General features: G+C 38.1%; 2 protein-coding genes across 2 annotated transcripts in view; one reads left to right on the top strand and one right to left on the bottom strand.

Moving 5' to 3' along the window:
* The first annotated feature begins 594 nt into the window (after positions 1 to 594).
* The window catches only part of LOC135083172 (ADAMTS-like protein 3), a 32,240-nt gene continuing 20,119 nt past the window's right edge, over positions 595 to 12,715 (top strand). The window contains exons 1-3 of the mRNA XM_063977907.1: positions 595 to 661; positions 5,817 to 5,941; positions 8,733 to 8,978. Coding sequence (XP_063833977.1) covers positions 8,863 to 8,978 — 116 coding nt within the window. The 5' untranslated portion in view covers positions 595 to 661; positions 5,817 to 5,941; positions 8,733 to 8,862. The remainder of the gene's footprint in view (positions 662 to 5,816; positions 5,942 to 8,732; positions 8,979 to 12,715) is intronic.
* On the bottom strand, positions 10,496 to 11,897 carry LOC135083502 (uncharacterized oxidoreductase dhs-27-like). Its single transcript, XM_063978266.1, has 2 exons — positions 11,060 to 11,897; positions 10,496 to 10,954 (listed from the first exon to the last, which is right to left on the bottom strand). Exons 1-2 carry the CDS (start codon positions 11,852 to 11,854, stop codon positions 10,505 to 10,507), a joined length of 1,245 nt encoding a protein of 414 aa, XP_063834336.1. The 5' UTR covers positions 11,855 to 11,897; the 3' UTR covers positions 10,496 to 10,504.

Genomic DNA, 12,715 nt, shown 5'->3' on the forward strand with positions numbered 1-12,715 from the left:
AGGCTGAGTTGCACCACCTAACTTTGACCGTAACTTTAACGATAGCTAGTGTTTTTGTATGGAATTTGTCAGATTTTTGACGTTTGTCAGTGTTAGAGCAAGATGGTGCAACCCAGCCTAAAAGTATATGGAGGAGTTTGTGTCTTATTTGGAAGTTATACGTAATTATGTATTTTCCACCCCAGTGCTCAGTATCCTGCGGCGAAGGAGTCCAAGTCCGAGGAGTGGAGTGCACTCCAGCCGGTGGTGGCTGCGACCCCGCCAACAGGCCTGAGATATCCCGCCCTTGCTCTACTGGCATCAGCTGTCCATCATACAGGATAGAGTCGGATGCTCCAGAGGTAAGTCTTGATCCTGACTTGACCCACTCTGTAAGACCGGAATTACTTCTTCGTCCCAGGATAAAATCAGACACACCAGAGGTAGGTGCCAGATATACGCAATGTCTTGGTATGAAACCCCACAGAAGAATCACCAACAGGTAAAATATATTCCGCCCCTGGAATCAGCTGTCTATACAACGGGACTAGTCCCACCTCTCGTCCCCACCGCTGCAACTCCTGTGTAGCCAGGATCTACAGCTTGACCGCCTGAGATATCCCGCCCTTGCTCCACTGGCATCAGCTGTCCGTCCTACAGGATAGAATCAGATGCTCCAGAGGTAAGTCATGATCCTGACCTGATCAAAACTAACTCAGTGGTTCCAGCTATCCCCGTCAGCACCACCATGACGGCGGAAGGCGTTTTGAATAGCTGTTCATCCAGAAGGATAGTGTCAGGTGCTCCAGAGGTAAGTCGCTGACATAGCCCGACGGATTAGCAAACTGAAGTGGCAATGGGCAGGGCACATAGTACGCAGAACTGACGGCCGATGGGGCAGCAAGGTTTTGAAGTGGAAGCCACGTAATGGCAAGCGCGCCTGCTCCAAACTCAGACACCGGAGATAGGTTCGTTCGTTCGTTTCAGCCAAATGATGTCCACTGCTGGACAAAGGCCTCAAAGATTTCCACAATCGGTCCTACGCTACCCGCATCCAGGTATTTCCCGCGGCCTTCACCCGATCATCGGTCCACTATGAAATATCGGAATATATGGGTATAAGTATTGACGATGAAAAACCCAAGATTAAAATAATGTATTGAATTAATATTATATTCCAATTTTAAAGCAGTTTTCCAGCGAAATAATTCAGGATTCGCTTTAAATTGACAATTTAATACAATGTTTTATTCATTTTGAAACAAAAGCCGCATTTAAGGGTTTACTTAATTTTAAAACATGATATTATTCAAACGTATTTTTTCATGTAGGTATTAGGGTGGAGCACGGTTGTATGGGAAAAAATTTTTTTTTAGTTTCGAAGTTCTGATAGGGGGGGATTTGTGCCTTATATGAAAGTATAAATAACTGTAATTTTTTATCCCATTTAATGAATATCTTCTGCCTCCGCAGTGACTTCAAAATTTTAAAATTTTATTTACAGTTGAAAGTCGTCTAAGGTGAAATATTGCGCTCTATTTTTACAAGCTTTATATTGACTTCACTTGTTAGTATGTGTGGGACAAATCTTGCAACTGAATTTAAGACCACTTCTCCTCAACCGATTGAGCTGAAATTTGGTATACTTATGTAAGTACGATGACAATGCAATGTTATGGTACCATTGAGCTGGTCTGGTGATGGAGTCAGGAGATGGCCATAGGAACTCCTGAACGAAACGGCGGAATCGCATCGAGTGTCGGTTCGTTGGATTTGTCTTTTTGAGCAGTTTAGTGCTAGATGATGTCTAGGGTCCTGATGATGGGTTAGGGAGGTGGCCATAGGAACTCTTAAACGAAACGGCAGAAACTCATCGAGTTTGGGTTCGTTGGATTTTTCTTTTCGAGCAATTTAGTGCTAGATGATGTCCAGGGTCTTGATGATGGAGTCAGGAGGTGGCCATAGGAACTCCTAAACGAAACGGCAGAAACTCATCGAGTTTGGGTTCGTTGGATTTGTCTTTTCGAGCAGTTTAGTGCTAGATGATTTCCAGGGTCCTGATGATGGATTTGGGAGGTGGCCATAGGAAATCCTAAACGAAAAGGCAGAAACTCATCGAGTTTGGGTTCGTTGGATTTGTCTTTTCAAGCAGTTTAGTGCTAGATGATTTTTTTTTTGAAGGGACGCGCGCTCGTCGCAGACCGACGTTCGCGATCGGGCAGTATCGAGCGCATAAAGCGCCCGATCAGTGGCGAACCCAACTAGAGGGTTGCCCACCGCGGTGTTGGACCAAAGTCCAGCCTACGGTGGGCTCACTCTAGTGGGCCCGATCGAGGGGGACTACGGACGCGGCCTGAGGGCGCCACGGTAGGCTCGGACCTCGGCTCAGGCCGTGTCCGGGGGACGGATTGGGGAGAACCGGCCCGGTACATGTCTGTACCGTCCGAAATGGAAGGCAGGGCCTCGTACTCGCCGGCGAGTACGGTGTAACGAGCTACTGTGTTGTGGAGTAGTTGGCGTGCTTAAGGCAGTGATGTCTGTGTTCAGAAATTCGGTAATAGGATCGTCCGGGTCGTCTAGGACATGCCTAGGTTGTCGGTATTGGGCAGCGACATCTTTCTGGGGTGTGTACGTGGCGGCGCTAACGATAAGAGGGTTCTTGTGGTTGATCGCTTTATCAAAGTAGCGGCGAGAGGCTTCTTTCATAAAGTGATCAATCGATGGGATCTCGAAATCTCTATGGAGATTCGTGTTACGCACGAACCACGGGGCATCCGCGGCTTGGCGTAAGAATTTGTTTTGGAGGGTCTGGAATTTCTTAAGGACTGTGCAGGACGTGTGAGCAAACACCGGACTGGGCGTAAGTCAACACTGGACGAATGCAGGTTTTGTAAATTGTCAACTTATTCCTAAGTGACAATTTACTTTTCCTTCCAACTAGGTGGTAGAGTCGGTGGGTGAAGTGGTTCGCATGGCTCAAGACACGTCTGAGGTGCGGAGCGAACGATAATCTCTGGTCGAGGGTGACACCTAAGTACTTGGCCTCACTCTTCCAAATAATAATTTGTTCAAATAAGGTGAGATGGGTGGGGACATTAGGACGAGTGCGAACCGGAGGACGTTTCGCAGACAAAGCCCTAGAAAACTACACTGCTGCACTTTTTTCGGGATTTACCTCGATACGCCACTTCCTGAACCATTCGCCTAATTGTGTGACTGCGCGTTGGATCGCCAAGATGACGTAATTCCGATTACGTCCGGACTTGTAGAGTGCGGTGTCGTCCGCAAAGAGGGCTAAATCCGTATTCGGATATTTGGGGATGTCATTGACGTACAATGAAAAAGAATGGGTGCTAGATGATGTCCAGGGTCCTGATGATGGAGTCAGGAGGTGGCCATAGGAACTCCTAAACGAAACGGCGGAATCTTATCGAGTTTGGGTTCGTTGGATTCGACTTCTCGAGCACTTTGGTGCTAAATAATGACCCAGAGATTGAGATACAACTAAATAGTGTAAAATAAAATTATAATAAAAAAACTTTTTTAAAAACAAGCTTTATCCTGAAATGCAGTTGTACTAAAACGAAAAAAATAATTGTATGCTTGGTTCAAATAATCTCGAAAGCTTGTAGCGCAAACAGAAAAAAAGAGGAATAAATTCCATGCGCGATACAAGCTTTCGAAATTCTTTGAACCAAGCATACAATTATTTTTTTCGTTTTAGTACAACTGCATTTCAGGATAAAGCTTGTTTTTAAAAAAGTTTTTTTATTAGTAAGAAGGTATTAAATGACAGATAATTTATAGATTAGATATTTACTAAGGTAATATAACAAGAAATACATACAAGAATTAGATAAATTACTTTAATTATTATGCTTGAAAATCCTTTTTTGATCAAAATTTAGGCATCACGTTTTGCGATTCCAACTTGACTTTTATTGCACCTTATTAGTGACTTTCTGGATGCAGTGAGAAATAGAATCTTTGATCGTAATCTTCACAGGTCCCTCAACAGCTTGAGTGAGGTAGAGAAGCCTTAAAACAAAGGTTTGCTCTCACCACCAGATTTGACAATGTGCTGAATTTCTTAGTCAAATAAATATTTCAAAAGCGGCTGTTTGGTTAAGTAAATTAAATAAATATATAAAATAGCATTAAAGTGTATCACTAGTACTTGAAAAATTCTAGGTATTGAATGGTGACTCGTACTGTGTGACTGTAGTATGCGACGAGCGGCCAGCTCTCTGACATCGTAAGAAGACTGCTATCAGGATACTCGTAATAGCTTTTTCTCCGGGTAACTAGTTCTTTAATCTTTCATAGGGTATCTGGCAGGCCTCTCGAGGCCATAATAATTTTAAACAGATGACGGGTGCCATCTTTGCATGATGGTTTTGTCTTAATCAAAAACCAGGAAGAAGCATAGACTTTAACCACAATAGTAGCCAGATGTATCAAAATTTCTATTGGATTTTAAGTTTCTACAATACAAACGTAGTATTCGGTACGCTCGTGTGATCTAACGGGCATGTTACAATTCACCAGGAGAAATTATTGCGAGATTTTGTGAGAATACGCCTAATTACCGCCGAAGCAATTTTATGCAAGTTCTGCTGATCAGTACTCAGATAATTGGCCATTTCTGATCACATTTGTCCTTCAATTTGTTCAAATTTATAGATAGGCAGTTTCTCACATGTTTCCAGAGCTTTTCCAGTAGACTATCTGACAAAGACGCGAGTCGCGAAAAGGGCCAGAAAAATTCTCTTCTCGCGCTCTCTCACGCCCTTATTAAAATTATAAACCCAAAGCCTGGTTTTTTTGTGTATTTTACATTGAAAATATAGCATATCAGTAAACGATTTGTGATAAAAAAATAGTATTTTTATTTAAATATTGCAGAGATATGTGGTGCCTAAGTGAGGTCTAAAACCAACTTTTTTTATAAATTCAGTGTCGATGCGGAGGCAGTTACTCTAAACCGAATTGATTAATATTTTGCATGACTTCATTTAAGCCCTAAAGGCACAAAATTTTGACTATTACATTACAGATATCTGAAAAAAAAATTTTCGCTCCACCCTAGTAGGTATGTTAATTTTGTTGCTATCCGATTTTTTTTATTTTGGAGCATATTTTTTTAAACATCAAATAAATTGAATAATAATAATGTTTTAAAATAAAAACTCTTTATCATTGTTGCTGGCCAGTAATTTCAGCAAGCCCACGTTTTTTCTTTTATGAGAAAATTACCTTCAATTCATTGTGATACCGTCATTTGTTTTGTTCGCAGTGGTGTTGAAAATTATCGGTATTAAGTGAAAACTTTTGTTTCTTCTGTATAATTAACAAAAAAGTAATATTTTATTGTTTATGTGCTTTAGTTGTCATTTTTATATTATTACAAACGCTTAACATTTTTATCTTCAACATTTATTTTTGGTAAGAAAAAATAAATATTTAGTTACGTAAAAAATTTATTATGAGGCCAAGCTGTTATAAACCTTGCAGGTAAATAAACACTTTAAGGTTTTCATTTCTTACAAAATGGTTAATAAACTTAATAATCTTTTAACTATCATCTATTTCAACTAAAAAAGAGAAATACGGGTCTCAACGCGAAATTTTTATATGAGTTAGGTACATGTTACGGTTTGACGTTTCGGCTGTTATCAAAAACGTCAAACCGTGAGTGTATTAGGTATGTAACTCGTATAAAAAACATCGCGTTGAGACCCGTGTTTCTCTATGGTATTGAAATGGAACATGAAAGTTTCAAATCTAAAATCTATTTTTCCACCACCATCCACAATGTAAAATATTTTTTTCCCCAGGATGACATCGAAGACCTTCTCCCAGGGGTGGTGTACCACACGCAGCCCCTCATCCAGCCCTACCCTCCCCCCCAGGCTAAGGCGGAGAGGCTCATAGGAGAGCCCGACGTACCGGTTGAGGCCACGTAAGTACTGTGTGTAAACGTCTTCTGTAGATAGGGTGGAGGCAAACTGTCTAGTTATTAAGAAACAGTCCCAGTATCTACCTTTAGTTAATAAGTTTTTTATTAAATTATTTAACAAGTACCAAATACCTACCCAGATTCACTATCTGAGTAACTTATACTTCAACCACACCGACGCGTGCATATCGCCATCGCCGATGTGGTTGAAGCTTTAAGATGGGTTGCACCATCTAATTTAACTTTAACAAACGTCAAAAGTATGTCAACTCCACACAAAATACACTGGTTATGGTCATAGTCACGGTTAAAATAAGATGGTGTAACTCAGCCAAATCTTCAGTTATTGTCTCAATCCCAACATATAAATTGCACGAAATATTGACTGACTGACTGTACCTTTACTTAGCACCTATCCTATTTTAACAGAATAAACACTAATATTCATAATCTCTCCAGGTAAGCTAAGTGTAATATTAATATTTAGGAGTTTGTTCCATAGTGAAAAATTAAAAAAAGAGATTCTGCCATTATACTCTTAATATTTCTTTGAAGTGAGTTTTTATACCTGTAACATAGCTAAACGTACCTTATTATATTAATTATACCTACTTACCTACGTCAGTTAAAAGTTAATGAGAAACTTCACAAAGTAAGAACAAGTGACAAGTCTTTCCTTTATATAAAAAAATATTTTCCAAGTGATCCTGTTTAATTATTAAATTCAAGGAAGCAGGTATTTAAAGGCTCACTAATTTAAAATGTAATTATAAAAGTTTCAACTTCAAAACAGAAATAAACGAACCAAATTATAAAATTTCTTGTACAATGTCGTATTCTAAGAACAAACTAATTTATCCCTGTGAGTTTAAATATTATTTAAAGTTGTTGCCTCCACCCATTTAAACTGTAGTTGACCGTAGTTGTGAACGTTAATTTGTGTTCCATTGTTTACCGACCACTTTACTTCAAATTACCAACAAATACTTCAATTATTGTTATATTTAAGTTTGTTTTAAACTGCCTCAGGCCGACCGTTGCTTTGAGCAGGCTTCCGAAGTTTCTGTGATGTTCAATTGTTTCTTCAACGTTCTTTTTATTCATTCAGGAATTTAAACAAATGAATATCAGTTTTCCCGACTGTCTTATGTTTGTTAAATTAGCATGATTCCTAATCTTGAATAATTATTTTGTCTACAACTTATACAATTCGCCCTTTCCTGAATGAAGTATTTTTTCCTATACTTACTAAAATATTTGGAATTAACTTAGGCTCGATATTCGTTAATAAGTAATGTCGTATCCACATGTAAAGGCATAAATATTGTAACGACATACTTAATCGACACTAATTTTATGTTACTGCATGTGAAAATATAAGTCTTAATAAGAAATTCGAGTATATTATAAAATAACGTTTCATGTGGTTAATAGTTGAAATTCAGCAGCCAAAAATAATTTACTTTACTACTATAAATCGTGTAAATGGCACACATTTAATGCAGTTATGGGTAGAAGCCAAATAAGAGCATTACTGTAGACTATTCGAATAATAACCATATTTATTCCAAATTTCGAATATGCAGTTGCATAATATAGATGACCTAAACTGAACTGTCCCACCAAACTCATTGACAGGGGGACGCCACCATCGTTTAAAATTATTATAGTTTCCAACATCGCAAAGATCGGAACCAGCGATGCGGTATTGACGGTGGCGCCCCGCTGTCAATGTCACGGATAGGACAGTTCAGTATATTAGAACTATACTCCTCAACGCAGCGAACGGCCTTTCTTTCCGTCTGTCAAGGGCTCAGAGTATTTTGTTGTTGTCTCTTTCAGCAATTTCAAAATATTCTTTGCGTGTGGCTGGTTGTATGTAAGGTATTGTACCTTCTAAGATCAAGGTTTCACTTTTGAATTCTGAAACATCACACATTTTATTACAAGGAATGACATTACCCCGACCCATCTGACACGTATCGCCGCTAGCTATTTTGTTTGTTAGCTTATTTTATAGATAGTTCAAAATCGTCCTCAAAACCCACTTTGGATTCTTCCCCCATGATTTTAAGGACGATTCTTGAACGAACCCCCTCAATCCCAACTTTTATAGAAGTCGTAAAGTTAGATTCCGAAACCTGAGTGAACGTGACTAAGAATGTAACCCCTGAGATGTCTTAGAATTTAGCTGAGTGTTGTTTTTGTGGATATGGACACACTTACAATACAACGACCGTAGTAAAAGATATACTACCCCCACCGACTTTGAAATATGCACAGGAACCCTAACTGTCACTTAAATCAATCCCCACACTCTCACTCACACCATTTCTTTCATCAATACGATTTTCTACTCTATGCACTGCACAATAAAGTTTTAACTTCTCTGCACATTACTACACTGTAACTTGTCTTGCATCTATTTGTTTTGCTTTGAAAGTTTCCCTATACTAAACATTTCTGGCACCAACACTGACACTGCTACATTTTTTCCAAAATATTCGCAAACTCCAATCGGATTACGCTTTTATTATTACTCTGATAAAGTTGACTTTTGTACACAGGTTTACAGGTGAATTGGCGGTAGATACATACATATAAACACTGGTGCACATACTTCTACATAAACCAGCCAGATTTTCGATAATTAGGATTTCGATTCCTTAGATCCTAAGCACCTAGCATGTCATGAATCCATGCGTGATCTTAATAGATAAATCAATTAGTATTATAGATTTTGTTGTCATAACATTATTAATAGAAGAAGTAACATCCATATTTTTTATAATAGCTACATCAAGGATGATGAATGGAGCCCCTGCAGTGTGACGTGCGGTGAAGGTTGGAGGAAGAAAGAAGTTCACTGCAAGATTTTTCTAGAATTTTCTAGAACTATAGCGAAGCTTCCAGATAGTAAGTGTATGGGGCCGAAGCCAGCGGAAGAGACGGAGAGATGCGTGATGGAACCGTGTTCCATGGCGTATGGGACCTCGTTTGGAGATTCCAGTGTGCCTTCGTACGACCGAGGGGGCGACAGGTAAGCTTTTCAATAGTTGAACTAAGACTGTTTTTATCTAGATGACACAATATTCCATAGTCTAGTGGTTAGAGAATGACTATTCAATCCAGAGTACGTAAGAACCTATTGAAAAATCGCTAAATAATTTGTTCCCAGTGTTTTAGGGACTTGCAGGCTTGAATCTACTTGATTTCCAATTCAGCCATGTCAGACGCCTGAGGCGGTTCATAAAGTCTGAAACTAGGAATGGGACCCGTTAACCATTTTAATTCAAAACTATCCATTGTAGCTATAATTAGGACGCTGCGGTTCAAACCAAATTGAGTGCTACAGAGCTACTAACAGTCCCTTAATAATAATAACTAGCTTTCCGCCCGCGGCTTCGCGCGCGTGGACCCCTGAACCCTATGTTTTTCCAAAATAAAATTTAGCCTATGTTACTTGTGGATAATGTAGCTTTCGAATACTACTTTGCCTGGCCCATTCCCATTTTATTTGGGGTCGGCCCTCCGCGTCATGCGTCTCCAGGCGGCTCGGTCCTGGGTTGTCTTACTGTTAACTTGGGCTTCTTTAAGGTCGTTATTGATTACGGACATCCATGTAATTCGGGGTCTTCCTCGTCCGCGGGGCTTAGTTTGGATGTCTAGCACTTTTCTGGTCATATGGTCGGGTGGTCGCCTCATGACGTGTCCGTACCACCGCAGACGGCTCTCCTGCAATTTAGCTGGGATAGGTCTCACTTTAAAGGTGCCTCTTATGTGTGTGTTTCTTAGAATGTAGCTTTCGAATGGTGAAAGAATTATTTAAATCGGCCCAGTACTTTTTGAGCCTATTCATTACAAACATACAAAAATAGGTACAAATCTTTCCTCTTTATAATATTAGTGTAGATAAAACTTAAAAATAGTTATTAATTTACTTACATCATGCAATGAAAGAAATCAACTTCTCTCAACTCAAAATTATACTCGTAAAAACAAAACAACTTAACTTTTTATTAAATATAACTCCATGTCACTGCCATTTCAAGGTAACCTTCAGTTTATTTTAAAAATTGTCGTAAACTAGAGATTTTCCTTCAAAAATCGTCCCTCATTTTAAAAGCTTGCATTAGCTGCACTCAATTTTATATTTTTATGTTCCGCTTTTTACGGAACAAAGGTGAAGTGCGCTCTAAAATTTTAAAGACTTCAGGCGAGTATATTTTTCTTTTTCTTTAGCGAAATGAAGTGGCGTGAGCATAAAATTTTCAATTTTAGATAAAACTTTTTAACGTTAGACACCCACCATACACTCACTAGATTTATGTTCTATTAGTGATCTAATGATTTGAGAATTGCACCCTATTTACTATTGGAGTCTTTTTTCTTCTAGTAACTGAAAGGTTTTTATAATTTGGTTCATAAAAACCTTGTGAAAATTTTTTGGTATCAACAGTTTGCTTGAGACATTGTTTTGCAGATTTCATTATTGTATACGTTTTGACTAAATCAATCATAAAAAAGTCGACACAATTTGGCTCTAATGAAATACAATTTCAGTATTTATGTATTTACTTTACTCATAAGTAGTTCTAGCACACCATTCTCAACAGATTCGTCAACTACATCATTGACTCTATATTTGTACAACTCAACTTCACCAGGTATCCAATCCCACCCAGGTATGTTCGCATTACCTTTCATTACCGCCTCATCCTCAGGTGTCAAAGTTAGTATCCTCAATTCCACCAACGCTATCAACAAGCCTAACGGCAAATTTTCTCGGACATCCTTCTCAAATTCGTCTCTAGGATACACTGAATTGACATCTATGTCATAATCTTTTAGAGTTGAATTTAGCGTGTCGTAGTAATCAAATTGAAGTTGCTTGAAATGTTCAGATCTGAATTTGGAGGTGGTGCAGAGGTACATAAAATACACAATGTCGGTAGCTGGGCTGGCGCACCGCATTGCTTGGAAGTCTATGAAACAGATTTTGGAGTGGTCTGATTCCTGAAACAATTGAAAATTATGACTGCAATACCAATAATAGATTGATAAAGGCCACTTAAATTGATTTAAATTTCTCTCTCCCTCTCTCTTTCTGGATAAACTTACCTTTTTAAACAGCATGTTGTTAACCCACAAATCACCGTGGCATAAGACACTGTGCTTCGACGGTTGATTATACATTTTCAACAATTCCAATAACTTCGGTCTGGCTTTCACCAATTTTTTTCTAGCTTCACTATCTGTTACCAAATTCACCGACATATCGTAAGACTCGAAGAAATAATTCCTTAGCTTGCTTTTGCAAAGAAAATTTTCTTGATACAGTATATCCTCAAACTTGAGTTTGATTTTGCAATAATTTTCATAATCTTGGTTTTCTAGTACGAAAGAGAGAGCATGGAATTTAGCTAATTCAGTCAAAATTAGCTGAACTTGATTAAGATTCAATTCTTTAAACTCTGCTAAAGTGTCATCGCCGACAAAGCCCGATTCTCCCAAATCTCTTAATATTATAATTTCCTTACTTCTATCTGCATTAGAATACAAGCATTCAGGAAGCAATACCCTCTTTTCAGCATCAATTTTTTCTTGCACTTCCTTGAACCTCGGTAAAATCACATTATAAACAGTCACTTCTCGCTTATGTATATCATGGAACAGTTCTTGTCTTGTTGTATTCACTAATGTTTTCACTATAACACTTTGAATTTCGTTTTTATCTGTATCTCTTATCACGACCCTAAAGATGTTTGCCACAAAATTCTCACGTCCTCCACTGATGTAATCCACGTGGTATTCAAAATTTCCAATCCCCAATCTTTCCGCTACACTTTTCAGACAAGTATGAAGTTCTACACAGTCAAATTCTTCAGGCTCACTTATATTTACATCTAAAGACATTTTGAGCGTTTTGTATCACGACTATCAGTGAAATGACACCCATTTTGAGTAATTTATCGATATGGATAAATATTTGATAAGATTATCAGTGTTAGCTATTACGTCAGGTCAACAAGGTGAATGATAGTCTGCTTCCAATCAAAGTTATCAATTTGGACAGGATTCTTTAATAACATTAAATTGCAATGGCAGATTAGCAAGTAGTAAAACCTAAATTATTTATTATTTTTGTATGACTTTTCTTATTTACGTAATAAATTAACTTGAAGGATTTACTGAAACCTCTTGGCAACCTTAGAGCATCGAACCCAGGACATTCAAAGTATTGCCCTCTGTTTGTCAGTGTCTGATCTAACCAAAAAGGTTAGTAAACTTATTTCACTTCAGCGCGGCAACATTAATTACGCTTAACAAGAAAAAATGCGCCACCAAAGTGCCAATTAGATGACGTGTATATCTTTATTAGTAAAAATAATAGCGCTGTATATTAAGTTTTAGAAGCGAGGCGGAGCTTGCTGCATTTTTATTAGCAAGTTTATTTTTACTTTAAACGGTTATTTTATAGCTGCTTCGTCCAGTTGTTTGTTTGACATGTAAATTACCGAGAATATTCACTAAGAAATACAGTGGTAATTTGACCAAATTTATATTACTCAGTGCAATTTATTTGAGATTTCTTAATTAAATGAAATATGTACTAAATAATACGAATATCTGTTATAGTGTTCACTGAACATTAAACAAGTTAAAGGTATCAGAATGACTCCAGACATATTCATGGATATTAATATAGGTATTTTCATGAAAAGTTTCCTGTTAGGGCGAAATTGAATTAGTAGCTAGCTAATTCTAGCAATAATT

The sequence above is a fragment of the Ostrinia nubilalis genome, chromosome 23 (assembly GCF_963855985.1).
Source record: "Ostrinia nubilalis chromosome 23, ilOstNubi1.1, whole genome shotgun sequence".
NCBI lineage: Eukaryota > Metazoa > Arthropoda > Insecta > Lepidoptera > Crambidae > Ostrinia > Ostrinia nubilalis.